We start from the raw sequence: 14651 nt of genomic DNA, 5'->3' as shown, positions 1-14651 counted from the left end.
TGCTTTAGCTCGACTGAGCATTATGCACTTGATGCAGAAACACTTGGTGTTGGCAGATCAGACTTTTAAAATATATTTAATTGTGTACCCATAAGAGTCCCTTCAGGTCTTAAAACTCTATGAATCTGCCACATCCTATCTGAGCCTGATAATCTTATTGTCATGTACACCTATATAATCTGTATCACAGGAGCACCAGAAGGTACTTGTCGTGAATGGAGTCCCACCGTGTTAGGTGCTGTACACACACTTAGGAAGACAGATCCCACCCCGAGGAACAGTGAAATTTTTGTTTGTTTTTTCTGTAGTGACCACTTATGATTAGTATTCTCTGGAAAGGGTTCTTTTGTCATATCAGTTGAGCTAGTATCAAAGGAGAAGATGGCTATCATGTAAATAATCGTCTTCTGAAAGTAAGACAGACATGAAGCGAAGCCACACTATTTTAAAAGATAAAGCCGTTGATCTGATGACAATGTTCTATTAGTGATTTTATTTGTATTTTGACAAATAACTGACAAATTCATGCATTTGGTCTGCTGGAGGTTGTTGCTGTAGAGTGGCAATTGCTCATTATCCCATTACTTGATAGGTAAAAAGACCTATCCATGGATTTCCTTAACTCTAGCTATAAAATGAAAAGGAGAGCTTTTGGTTTTCTTTTTTTTAATCTTTATATGTTATCAGCCAATTCTGTTCTCCGTTACACCAGTGCAGGTCTGGAATAATGAGACTGGCTTCCACGGAGTTATTCCAGATTGGCATGTTTGTAAGTAAGAGCAGACTTTGGCATTCTGCAACTAATCTCTTTTTGGTGTTTCTGAAGTGTCCATTATTACTGTGGTATCTAAGTGCTGTAATAATACTTTGTGCATATAACACTTTCCATCTGAGGAACTCAAATAGCTTTATAAACATTAATGAATAACATCCCTATAATTAATAGTAATAATAAATATATGAAGTAAGGAAGAATCATCCTCATTTTACATGGGGGGAAAACACTGGCCTGCCCAAAGTCAGTGTCATGTCCTGTAGTGACAACATAATATGGAGGGAGATGGGAGCGGGGAGGAAGAAACAGAAGAGAGAGGAATCAAACATATCTTTAAAATCAGTTTAACTTACTATAGGACTACAAACAATATAAAGCTCCTGTTGGAAATTGCTGTCTCTCAGCTTGGTTTCTGCCAGTATCTTCCCTTTGGCTGTTTCATGCTCAAGTACATCCATTGTACTGGGAGACTCTTTAAAAACAGCCTTGAATAAAAACCACCTCTATTGAAATTTAAAGTGTCTTTCTGGCCATACTTTCTGCAAAAGATTAGTTTAATATGCTTATACATTTAGAAATTCAGGAAGTGGGCTCAAGGATGAATGAGTATTGGTCCCTCTGGGCAACAAGAATCTTCTTCATTAATTCAAAACAAAACAGAACAAAAAACGTCGAATGAACAGTTTTGCTTAGGACAAGGTCAGTCTTTAGGTAGATGGTCTCTTACTTACATAAACATCAGTGATAGTGAGACTGGAGCTGAAAAATGTGTTCGCCATTGGTCACTTGTGCCTTTTACCTTATTTACTGCGATGTAAATAAAAATGCAGCTGACTCACCCTTCCCTGTCCATTGGGGGGGGGGGGGGAGGGGGAGGAAAGAGGGAGAAGCCATTAATCACCTCTCAACGCTGCTGTGAAAGTTTTCGAGGCCAGTTAATCTGATCTCTCTTCAGTGGCAAAAGTCCATTATCCTTTGCCTGCTTTTGGGTTTGGTGACTTCAATAACTCAAAAACATAATTGTTGAGATTTTGGGCATGAAAGGTGGAGAGAGCCTGTCACTGCAGGTTGAATGATTTTTCCAGAAGAGTACCACTGACTTGATTTCCTAATTCCTTTTAGGAATTTTCTGTTCCTAACAATCACTCAAGAACCAAACCAAACCAAACGACACCCTGAGGTGGAAGGTCAAACTAACGTGAGAGAAAAAAACAGTCTAAGGGATTTTTTGAAGCAAAAATATGAACTAAATCCTCCTGCCATTCATTCAGCATCCTTGTACCTGTACAAGTGAGATTTAGAGAAAACTTGTTTAGAGACTGATTATCTTCACTTGGAGAAACAACCTGTTAAAATTTAACACTGTCAAGCAAAAATGCTTACTGTCTAAAATGGACACTTTCTACACAGAGGAGGAAATCAAGTGATCTTGCACCACATTATTATGAGAAGATCCTCAAAACAATCCCCACTGCTGTTAGCCTTTTATGGGACTATTTTATCAAAGGTTCTCACATACTGCAATATCTAATTTTTGACCCCAAGAAAATGTTATGGAACAGTATGCATTTTGTTTTTTAACTGAGCTGAAATACTGCAATTTTATTATCTGCTAAATGGCAATGGACAACATTTCTGTTTCTCTGCTATCTTGCAATTTTATAGGCTAATTAATTTCTTCCCATTGGGAGCTTTCATTTTGCATTCGCTTGATTATCTAAGCCACAGACGAGTGCTCTCTATAAAAATGAAGCTCGAGTACTCTAGAATTCATAAGTCATTAATCCATACAACAATTCACACACAAAAGTGATTATCACTCCTCACTTCTTAGCAAAGATTACTCTAGGAGTGAGGTCTTGTATTGTTAAAACTTCATTATTTTGTTGGAAACATTCAGTTATTTTCAATCGGTATCTCAGTCATGTTAATTAGCGATGCTCAAAATTAGCTTAAAACTTCAGCAACAGCTCCCACTGCACTGTAGGAGCACCAAAAGCAGTGTGAATACTGATATTTTAAAAAAAATATGGTATTGCTGCAGCATTCTCTCCACAGTTGTGAGGACTGACATGACAGTTCTTATAAAGTTACAATGCCTCACTTTAACTTTATTCATCTTTTGTAACAAGATATGTCGTGCAAGAGAACCAAAACAGTTTGTGTGTGTAACATGATATATATAGACACTGTATAAACTAAATTAATATTTTCTTAAATTAAAAAAGCCAAAATATTAAAATATATTTGGATATCATAAGGGTGTAGTTTTGGGATGGGATGGTAAGCACTGAAGTTGCTGTTTTATCCCCTGCAATTCTTTATACAAGATCAATTTTTCTTTGTTTACCTTCACAGTGTGTCGCTAGTCTTACTGGAAGGTTGCCAAGATTCCCTATTTGAAGGCATCACTAATACAGACACGTATTATATTTCTTCAGCACACAGTTAATACAAAGACGAAGAAAAAGACGTGATAGGTGAAAGTAAAAAGTTTTCTTTTAAAAAAAACATTTGAAAGAAGCTTTAAAAACGTTCTGTATTCTTTTCAAAACTCCTTTTTTTAAAATAAAGAACTATTCTGTAGTCAGTGAAACACCCCTACAATTATCATTTCAGCCTGCAAAGACACTACTCTAGCGAACAAATAAACGCAATTAATTTAACAATGAAATTCACAGTCCAACTCAAAATTGCTTTCTTGGTCTGCCCGGTATTCTGAAGTACAACCAAATGTACATTTGCTGAAGAGATTTCACACTGTGTGTTGACGTAAGGTCTTGTCTACACCCTAAGCTTTTTCTGAAAATTGTTCTACTCTTTCAGCAACAGTAGAAACATCAGTGTAAGACATGGTACCTGCAACTTCTGGTGTTTCAATCATGTAGTCTAGCCATGCTGTGAGCAGGGTTACATAGCATGGTGGTAAAAAATCTATGAGATCAGCCTATATTTAGTGCTCTCACTGTTAGCACAGTGGAGTTTTACCAATACTATACCACAGGTGGGAGAGTTTCAGACATCCTCAATGTAAATGCAGCCAAAATGCATGAGGCTGAGTCAACCTGGAGGTCATGTGGACATGCATAAGCTGAGAAATGGAAGTGGTAGGCTTTGTGCTGAGAGACTGGGAAGGTTATAGGGTCGGACTGGGTAAGCAAAGCCCATGCCAACAACGGACGGAAAAGAGGTCTCCACAGGAGACAGCAGCAGCAAATAGGAGCAGTCACAGGGAAAGAGAGACTAGTGACAGGCAGGGCTTGCAGCTGATTTGAAAGAGGAGAGAGAAGCTACTAAAGGAAAGGAACTGACAGGTGGGGGAAGAGAGTGGTAAACAGTGATGGATGTTGGAAATGGGGAGTGATGGCAGTACAAGTGGAAGCAACGGTCTTAGAAAGATGGTGAAGGGCTTTGGGGGCTCAGGTCTTTCAGCCTGACTGGAAGTTCTTCAGTATCTGAGGGTCAGGGGATGTCTACGTATGTGGGACAGGTGTCTGGGACTGGTAATAATATGGATGAATACCCTTTAAAGAAAAAAATACGGTTTACTGCTAATGTTCTCTACAAACAATTTAATTCTCTACCACTATATTTTGTATTGTAAAGTGCTGTTTTCACACATTTATAAGCGCTTGAAATTAATGTGGTCTGTTAGTCTGCAGAACCACCTAAATGGAGCACAAATCCCTAAAATATTGTCTGAAGCTTACATAAATAGTGAGTACTTCAGAAAATTTCTCAACAAGGAAGTGGTGATATTTATTAAACCAACATCAAGATGTTTACAGCTAGATGGTGACTAGCCCTGTATGGGTGCATATTTAGAGGGGAAAAGGGACAAGACATTTTCCCACCACTTTGCTCAGTGACACTAGCCTCTCTAAATAGGAGAGGGGATAAGAGCAAATTGGGCTCTTGTTGCGGGAAGAGCATGCAGCACCTTCTGAAAGGATGTATCTAGGACTGCCACGGCCCATGCTACAACATCAGAGACAATGCCTCTGAAATGCCCTTTCTATGTTTTTAATATAATGCCCATCATCATAGTTTCTAAGGGCTGAACAAAATTAAGAAGCCCCAAACCAAGAGCTTTTCATTCTGTTTCTATGAGGGAAACAAATGTCTTGGGACCCCATCACTGCAGGCAATAAGTTACATGCTACAATCTCACTCTTAGGGCTCAGGCCTCGCAAAATTACATTAAAGTCAGTCAGATTTCAGGCTTGACTTATTGACCAATATTGCTGCAAAAGCATCTGACAAACAATACAAGTCTTACTGCTAACAAGGCCACAGTGAGCTCCATACGCAGCAATATCTGCAGCATTCAATTTAAGACTTCAAGAGACTTGGGAAATTGAAAATAAATACTATATAATACATTCCTCCATATATTAGGTGTTTATCACTCTTGTTGTGGTACAAATGATTGAAGATTATTAGGTGAAGTTAATGATTTTGCACTGCTCATTAAAGTAATAACTTTTTAAAAAATTAACTCAGAGGTGAAGTCTTATTTATTGACTGCATTATCACCCAACAGATATTATTCTGTTTATTTGCATTGTTAAAACAAACAAACTGAAAGTGATGTAGGCACAGTTAGTGGAGCCTAGAGAGCTTTGTTAGCGTATGATAAAAGACAGTAAAGCAACAGAAGTTTCATAGCCATGAGAACATAGTTATAATACTACAGGCATGCATTTATAAATATATAAGGAGAAATTCCCTTCCCCAAAGAACTAAAACTCTAAGTTACAATTACCAGTTATAATAACATTACAATTACAATATTCTAGTGAGAAGGCAGGGTTTAATTTCATTTTGGGAGAGAAAGAATCTCTTCCCCTCCATTCTCATACTGATGGATGAGGAATGTCATTAAAAAAAAACGAAGAAAAGAGATTGCAGATATCACTCCCCCTGCCCACCTCCAGTTCTTCTTCCTACCCTTTCATGGGGCAGGGGAAGGCGAAGAGGTGGAGTCATACTCATGTCATACTCATGTCCCACTTACTATGTACCTTCTCGTCAGTAGCTCCACCCCTTTCATTTGTCCCATTCCTTTCATTTTTGCCCTTCCTGGGAGTCTCCCTCTTCCGTGGTAGATGATTTCCCTTCTTCCCCCTTCCCACATTACTTCATATTTTTCCTGTCCCCTAGTAACTGCTGCCCTTATTAGAGCAGTGTGGTATAACTGAGAATATTGGGATGAGCTTAAGAAAATAATTTCATCCTGAAAAAGTCAGGAAAAATTTAACTGTGAGATCTTAAAAGATTGTGGAATGATCTTTTAAGAGAAATGGGAGAAGACTCACCATTTGGGACATCTAAACCTAGATTCCACGGACTGGAGAACTCACTGTAGAAAACAGCCCTCCACTGGCATTTGGTGGGGAATGAAGGAGGGATGATATGATGCAAGTGATCTATTTTAATAGGCTTTTTTCATCAGAAATTCTACAACTAACCATACTGGATACATACCGTATGTCTTCTGGATGTTTATATCAACATGACCAGCTGCAAACTGCTAGCCATGTTGCAATTTGAGTACTCCCATATTACAACCACGTTCTTATTAGGGGTACGTCTACAAAGCAACTAGACATGGGCAAGCCAACTCGGGCTCATGGGGCTTGGGCTACGGTGCTGTTTCATTGCTGGGTAGAGGTCTGGGCTTGGGCTGGAGCCTGGGCTCTAGGACCCTGTGAGGTGGGAGGGTTCCAGAGCTCAGGCTCCAGCCTATGGGCAGTGGGTAGGGGAGGCTGGGGAAGCTCTGCCTCCCCAAACAGCCAGGCGAGGCCCCGCCCACACTGCAACTCCAGGGCCCTGCTTCCCAGGGTTGCAGCAGTGCCACATGCTCTCTCTCCTGGCACGCTGGGGAGGCTGCAGCGGCGCTGCTGTGCACTATCCCTCCTGGCGCTTCAAGGCTGGGGGAGGCTGTGGGCACTAGCCAGCCTGGTGCGGGGACCGGCAGCCACAGTGGGAAGGATCTGGGTTCCAGGGGCACAGAAGGGGCAGGACCTTGGGTGGAAGGGGCGGGAGTCTGGGGGTTAGCCGCCTCCAGCCAGTGGCTCACACGGCGCCCACGCTCCAGCCTGGGCCCAGAAGTCTACATAGCAATGAAACAGTACCTGAGCCAAAGCCCCAGGAGCCCAAGTCAGCTGGCATGGGCCAGCCATGGGTTTTTCTTTGCTGTGTACAGTGATGAGCTGCCAAAATCTTAACAACCGGTTCCCTATAAAAAGTTCTGATTTAAGAGGGGGGAGCAGAGGAGGGGCCGGGGGCCCCTGCAGGGCCTAGGGCAAATTGTCCCACTTGCCCCCCGGCAACCTTAGAACTTGCAGCCTCCTCTCCCCTTACCTTGCCGGCAGCTCAAAGCAGCAGGACGACTCAGGAGCTCAGCTGAGCTGCCCAGCTGCTGGCCATGCTGCAGGTCTGCGGGGGGGTGGCTGGGGAGAGACATCCTCGTGGGGCCGGGGCCCCTGCAGGGCCTGGGCCAATTGCCCCACTTGCCCCCTCTCCTCCCCTCTGTCCTTGCAGCAGGACCCCTCCACACACCTTGCTGGACTCTCAAAAAGTGGCAGCAGGACAACACCAGAGCTCAGCTGAGCTGCCCAGCTGGTGCCGGCGGCTGGCCACGCTGCAGCTGGGGGGAAGCGGGGGAAGGGCCAGAGGAGCCTCAGCCTCCCCAGCTGGGAATCCTGGGAGCAAAAGGATGGTCCAGCCCATGGACTAGAGTTCTTTGCCCACCCCCTGGCCCTTTAACAATCAGTTCTCCACGGAGGTCTAATTTTAGCAACCGGTTCTTGGGAACTTGTGGGAACCGGATCCAGCTCACCACTGGCTGTGTAGACATATCCTAGGAGATCTAGTAACAGGCTGGGGGGACAACTGTGTTACAAGACTGTTAAAAGTTGTTGCATCAATAGCATCATGACTGTGGTCTATAACTAGACTAAAACTTTAGGGCTTGTCTACACACAAAAGTTAGACTGCTTTAACTACAGTGGTATAGTCAAAGTAGTATAACCCCCTAATATGGTGTTTTGTTCTCTGATTAAAATAGGACCATACAGATCATTGCTGCAACCACTGTTATATATTTGCAACAAACCTTGTACAAAATCTGGCATGTAAGATGTCTATGGAAAGGTTATGATTTGCTGAATATAATTATGCTATTTGTATGCATGTATCATTTTTGTATTTGAAGTTATGAGTACTGGCTCTATACCTGTATTTCAAATGTTTGCTTCTGGGGTAATGCCCACAAGGTAGTTAGCCAGCACATCTTGGAGGAACTATTCAAACTGAGTGGCCCATTAAAAGGACACTTAACTCACAATGGACCATGGGAGACGACCATCTAAACTGAACAGACTTTCCTGTGAACATTCCATCTGAAGTATAGGTAATGGCTTCCTGCTATGACTAAGTGAAACTGGGCATGGACATGTGACTTGCTCATGTGACTCCAAACTCTCATCTTTTACCTGTAATTTTCCATTAGCTGCGTTGAGGGCTTTGTTTGAAACAACTGGTTTCCTTCCACATGGCAGAAGCTATAAAAGGCCCTGGAAATCCCTCCATTTTGCCTCTTTCCTGGTCCAGCCTCTTTCATGCTCAAACCTCTGGACTATGGACTTATACTATTGGGAGCATTCTAACCAAGGGACTGAGGTTCTTCCAATGATTTGGAAGCAACCAGAGACTTAACAAGCCAGCAGTTTATTCCATCGCTGCTACAAGCCTGAACCAAGAACTTTGCAATTATTGTATGTATTTGATTCCTTTAACCAGTTTTAACTTTCATCTTTCATTCTTTTTATAAATAAACCTTTAGGGCTAGTCTACACTTACCAGCCGGGTCGACCCGGTGAGTTCGACTTCTCGGAGTTCGAACTATCGCGTCTAATCTGGACGCGATAGTTCGAACTCCAGAAGCGCAGCGGTCGACTTCGGTACTCCACCACTGCAAAAGGCGGTGGCGGAGTCGACCTTGGAGCCGCGGACTTCGATTCCGCGGCGTCTGGATGGGTGAGTAGTTCGAACTAGGGTACTTCGAATTCAGCTACGCTATTCATGTAGCTGAATTTGCGTACCCTAGTTCGACCCCGCTTCTTAGTGTGGACCAGCCCTTAGATTTTAGATACTAAAGAATTGGCATCAGTGTGATTTTTGGGTAAGATCTGAGTTGTTTATTGACCTGGGTGTGTAGCTAGTCCTTTGGGATCAGAAGAACCTTTTATTTGATGAGACTGGTTGTAAAGAACCACTCATCTTTAAATCCAGGGTTTTGGGGGGGTGAAACTGGAATATTTAAGGAAACCGTTTACCTGATTTCTTGTTAGCCAGTGTGGTGAGTCAGAAGTTTACTGTTGTTGCTTATTTCAGTATTGGAAGAGGAATACATTATACCAGGATAAGGCACATGCATGCTGGTATAACTGCATCTACACTAAAGAGTTTACCAGTATAACTATTTTGGTAAAAAGTCACATTCCTAACTGGAATATTGGTATGAAATCTGTGTGTAGATCAGTCCTTAGACTATAGCTACTATAAAAGCAGTGTGCTCTGAGAAAGGAACGATTATTTTCTGACCTGTTAGAATAAGCTGTCTACACTATGGGGACTACAGTGGCATAGCTACAGCACCATAGCTATGCTGCACTAATCCCGTACTGTAGATGCAGCCTATAGTGACAGAAGGGGATTTTCCATCACCGTAGTTCACCTCCCTGAGTGGCAGTAGATAGGTCGATAGAAGTATTCTTCCATTGACCTAGCTACATCTATTCCAGGGGTTAGGTTGGCATAGCTATGCCACAAAGGGAAGTGAGTTTTTCCTATCCAGAGAGATGTGGCTATATCAATCTAAATTTTAAGTGTAGACCAGGTCTTAAATTGGATTGTATTCTAAAATAATGGCTGTGTACCATACGTGTTGTCATTTGTTTTATGTAAATAAAATCTTAACCAGAAGTACAAAAGATCAAATGACTCATACAGTGACTAATTCTTAGTGTGATTTAATTTTAACAATGTTCCTTGCATTCAACATCTAAGTTGCTTATTATACATGCATACATACAAATTACACAAAAAGGATCTTTTAAGAAGGAGGGCATTATAGCTTGTATTCATACCAGATGACACTGACCTGTAATGTGGATGTAATATTATTAGAGTAATTGACACAGAAAATATGTACTATCAAGGAATAATGATGCAAAGCTTTACCAATAGTTTCCCGTCATTCAGGAAACTCGCTGCAAAGGCTTAGAAGTTAAAGATACTTCCTTAGCCTTTCACATCTGCAGAATACATTATTGTTATTATGCATGACCCAAAAGTGGAATGTACAATCTCATGGTACAGTGTCTCTGTCCTTAAGGCCATGAAATTGAATTTCAGACATGACTAAAGATGAGAGGTAATAAAAACAGCAGAAAGAGGTTGTGGAAGAAAAAACAGGAAGGAGAGTTCCGCTACGCCTCTGCCATGCAACAAAGGGGAATTAGAATCAGCAGTTCTTAGCCACTGGATTGGTGCTGGACTCCAGAGAGAAGGAAGTTATCCAGGAAACAAAACATAGGCAGAATCTTTATACCACAGAAAAAAGGGATTTTCAAAGGGGAAGATTTTTTATATGAAAAAAGGCCACAGAAAGCCTGGACCCACAGGGGAGTCATTACATAGAACAACTATATTCCTTAGAGACTTGTAGTGATTAAGCTTAGCAGGGAAAAAGATTAAAGTAACTTACATTATACTGATGATTAGCCACAGGTTTATAATTGGTTGTTACAGCTTTGTCCAATTGCTGTGATAGTCTTACAGGTTTAGAAGATTCTTCTATCTGTAGCCTTCAATAGAGAAAGAGTATAACTATTAAAAACTTCACAACACACACACCACTACTGAATTTATTCTAAGAATCAACAAGTATGGACCAACTCTAATCAAAGGTGAATTGCAAAGAAAAGTAGTATTTGTACACTCTTCCCCCTTTTAATATTTATAATTGGGTTTTTTTTTAATACAGCAAATATACCATAACACCAGATTAATCATAAATCTTTTTCTTTTTTAAAATCAGGTCTTGTCTATCCTATTTTTGCTCAAGAACCCTATGGACTACTAGGAAATCTTGGAAGTAAGCCATCAAGAGATATTGAAAGCAATTGGGTGGGGATGGTCAGATTTATTAACCATAATTTAACTCAAAAGCATGATAAACTCTTGAGAGAAAAAGTTTTCTTTGTTAAAGATTCAAATCCACACCTCTAGTTCATTCAATGGAAGGCTGTGGAAAACATTCACTTCAGCTATGCAGTCCTCCAAATGTCCCTAGTATTTTAAAGATAAATATAAAAACATGCAGAAGAGACTTTTCAGACCTTCATCTTACATGATAAAGAAGCAATGAAGAGCACAATTTGTTTTTTGCACGTCACTTATAAAAGCATGAATGCAGGGATAAAGTTATCCAAGTTTGGAACAACGTATGATTACTCAACATGCTAAGATATATAACAAAAGTGACCATAAAGCTCTCTCTTAGTCCAAAGTTACTGTACATCAATTTTTGAATATCTAGTCTAAGGTTCAGATTTACACAATTTTTGCTAATTCCATCACACTAAAAGGACAAAGGAATTGTTGTGCTGGGCCAGACACCGCCCTCCATCTCGTTCAGTATCATTGGCATAAACAACTGCTTCAAAGGAAGGTGCAAGAAACTCTGCAGTAGAAAGTTATAGGATAACTTGTCCCGAGAGAAAATTTAAATTAATTTCTGCTTGACGTCACCACTTAAATAAAATGAAACCTTCCAACCAGTGAAGTATTTTTCCCCTAAAGGCACACTTTACAGATACAAATATCAATTTTTAATCATACATGATCCAAGTATTGTATAATAGTAAGTGAACAATGAAGTCTGTCTGGGACTGAAGAAAAAACATTGACACTAAGGCAACACAAAATACAACACCTGATAAACCACCAGATAATATTAAAAAGTATGTGATTAAAAACATCAAAGTTCTCTTATCTCTTTAGTTCTTGTTCCTATCCATGCACTTGTATCTTTTCAAAATATATTTTACATTTGAAAACCAATGTGTCAGATATACAAGATTAAATCCAACATAGACTTTTCCAGTTTACATTGACAATGGGAGAATCTCCTCTTTTTGTCTCTAATAGAAAAATAAATTATATTGACAGAAACAATGTGTTTATTTTAGAGAATTTCAGAAGGAAAATAAGTTAAGAATCTACTATATACAGCAGCTGGAGGTTCAAATCATCATCCTTCAAATTTAGCATCTCTGAGCACTGGGTCGCAGTTATATTTTCTTCTACAGAGATATATATTTTACTTCCTTTGGGATTTTCGTAAAGATGTTATTTGTTTAATAGTTTCAGGGTGTCTTAAAAATACATCTGCCTTGTACTCTAAACCCGAGTAAAGTATGCCAACATTCCTAATTAAAGCCAATCCTGAACAAAATATAGTTTAAACACCTTCACTACATAAGCTTTAGCCAATTTTTCTTCTGTCTGGGAGTAGTTTTCCCCAGGGTTTAATTTAGTTCTTGCCCATTGTCCCCAGCTCCAGTTCTTTCAAATGAAAGCAGCATTTTTCTATTTTAAAAGTTTCTTTTGTCTTCCGGTCTAATCAGTTACTGTTACACATTATTGATTTGGTTACCAAAGCACTCTCAAGTGAATAGACTGATTTTTGCAGAAGGGACGAGGAGGGTAAAACAGTGAAAGTAAACTTGCATGTCTTCTCCCCAACCCCAATGGACATCATGACCCAAATTCTGCCCTGTTCTCTGTTTCATGTAACCCTTATGTGAGTGAGGTTAAACAGGGTGTAATTCAGGGCAGAATTTGGCCCATTGTGTTTACCTCTTTTTTTTACACCTCAGTCTTTTCCTCTCAATTGGCTATGTAGGTCTTTGAGTCTTCCCCCTCCCTGATTTTTTCCCTTACTTCACTTGTCTCCTCCAAGGCCCCTCTTTTAGGCAATACTCCTAGAAAAGGAGGACAAGAGACAGTTCCTGACAAAACCTCTCAGTGCTGTTCCTTGTCTTTGTCAAAAGTGGTTTCTAGAGATAAAGTAGGCAGAGTGTGCTAGATTTGCATTTCTCAGGAAATCACAGAATCATAGAACTGGAAGGGACCTCGAGAGGTCATCAAGTCCAGTCCCTTGCACTCATGGCAGGACTAAGTATTATTTAGACCATCTCTGACAGGTGTTGGTCCAACCTGCTCTTAAAAATCCCCAATGATGGAGATTCCACAACCTCCCTAGGCAATTTATTCCAGTGTTTAACTACTCTGACAGTTAGGAAGATTTTCCTAATGTCCAACCTAAACCTGCCTTGATGCAATTTAAGCCCATTGCTTTTTGTTCTATCCTCAGAGGTTAAGCAGAACAATTTTTCTCCCTCCTCCTTGTAACCACCTTTTATGTACTTGAAAACTGTTATCATGTCCCCTCTCAGTCTTCTCTTCTCCAGACTAAACAAACCCAATTTTTTAATTCTTACCTTGTAAGTCATGTTTTCTAGACCTTTAATTATTTTTGTTGCTCTTCTCTGGACTTTCTCCAGTTTGTCCACATCTTTCCTGAAATATGGTGCCCAGAACAGGACACAATACTCCAGTTGAGGCCTAATCAGCACGGAGTAGAGCGGAAGAATTACTTCTCGCGTTTTGTTTACAATAATCCTGCTAATCCATCCCAGAATGATGTTTGCTTTTTTTGCAACAGTGTTACACTGTTGACTCATATTTAGCTTGTGATCCACTATGACCCCCAGATCCTTTTCCACAGTACTCCTTCCTAGGCAGTCATTTCCCATTTTGTATGTGTGCAACTGACTGTTCCTTCCTAAGTGGAGTACTTAGCATTTGTCCTTATTGAATTTCATCCTATTTACGTAAGACCATTTCTCCAGTTTGTCCAGATCATTTTGAATTTTAATCCTATCCTCCAAAGCATTTGCAATCCCCCCCCACTTTGGTATTATCCACAAACTTTATAAGTGTACTCTCTATGCCATTATCTAAATAATTGATGAAGATATTGAACAGAACCGGATCCAGAATCGATCCCTGCAGGACCCCACTCGTTATGCCCTTCCAGCATGACTGTGAACCACTGATAACTACTCTCTGGGAATGATTTTCCAACCAGTTATGCACCCACCTTATAGTAGCTCCATCTGGGTTGTATTTCCCTAGTTTGTTTATGAGAAGGTCAAAAGCCTTACTGAAGTCAAGATATACCACATCTACCACTTCCCCCTATCCACAAGGCTTGTTACTCTGTCAAAGAAAAGTCTCAGGTTGGTTTGACACGTTTTGTTCTTGATAAATCCATGCTGACTGTTATTTATCACTTTATTATCTTCTAGGTGTTTACAAATTGATTGCTTAATTATTCGCTCCATTATCTTTCCGGATACAGAAGTTAAGGTGACTGGTCTGTAATTCCCCAGGTTGTCCTTATTTCCCTTTTTATAAATGGGCACTATATTTGCCCTTTTCCAGTCTTCTGGAATGTCTCCCATCTTTCATGACTTTTCAAAGATATTTGCTAATGGCTCAGATATCTCCTCAGTCAGCAACTTGAGTATTCTAGGTTGCATTTCATCAGGCCCTGGTGATTTGAAGACATCTAACCTGTCTAAGTAATTTTTGACTTGTTCTTTCCCTATTTAAGATTGTGATCATACCTCATATTCACTGTGATCATACCTCATTGACTATGTTAGACGTCCAATCGCCACCAATCTTCTTGGTGAAAACCGAAACAAAGAAGTCATTAAACACATCTACCATTTCC

At 40.4% G+C, this 14651-nt stretch overlaps 1 protein-coding gene across 2 annotated transcripts in view; it reads right to left on the bottom strand.

Annotated features, from left to right (window-relative positions):
• GTF2F2 (general transcription factor IIF subunit 2) overlaps window positions 1-14651 on the bottom strand; it is a 133568-nt gene that overhangs the window by 16530 nt on the left and 102387 nt on the right. For both annotated transcript variants that reach the window (XM_045013136.1, XM_045013133.1), the window contains exon 7: window positions 10551-10650. In XM_045013136.1, the coding sequence (XP_044869071.1) occupies window positions 10551-10650 (100 nt within the window). The remainder of the gene's footprint in view (window positions 1-10550; window positions 10651-14651) is intronic.

Source organism: Mauremys mutica, chromosome 1, assembly GCF_020497125.1.
Source record: "Mauremys mutica isolate MM-2020 ecotype Southern chromosome 1, ASM2049712v1, whole genome shotgun sequence".
Taxonomy (NCBI): Eukaryota; Metazoa; Chordata; order Testudines; family Geoemydidae; genus Mauremys; species Mauremys mutica.
The sequence above is the reverse complement of the archived record's forward strand: the minus strand, read 5'-3'. Positions and strand labels throughout refer to the sequence as shown.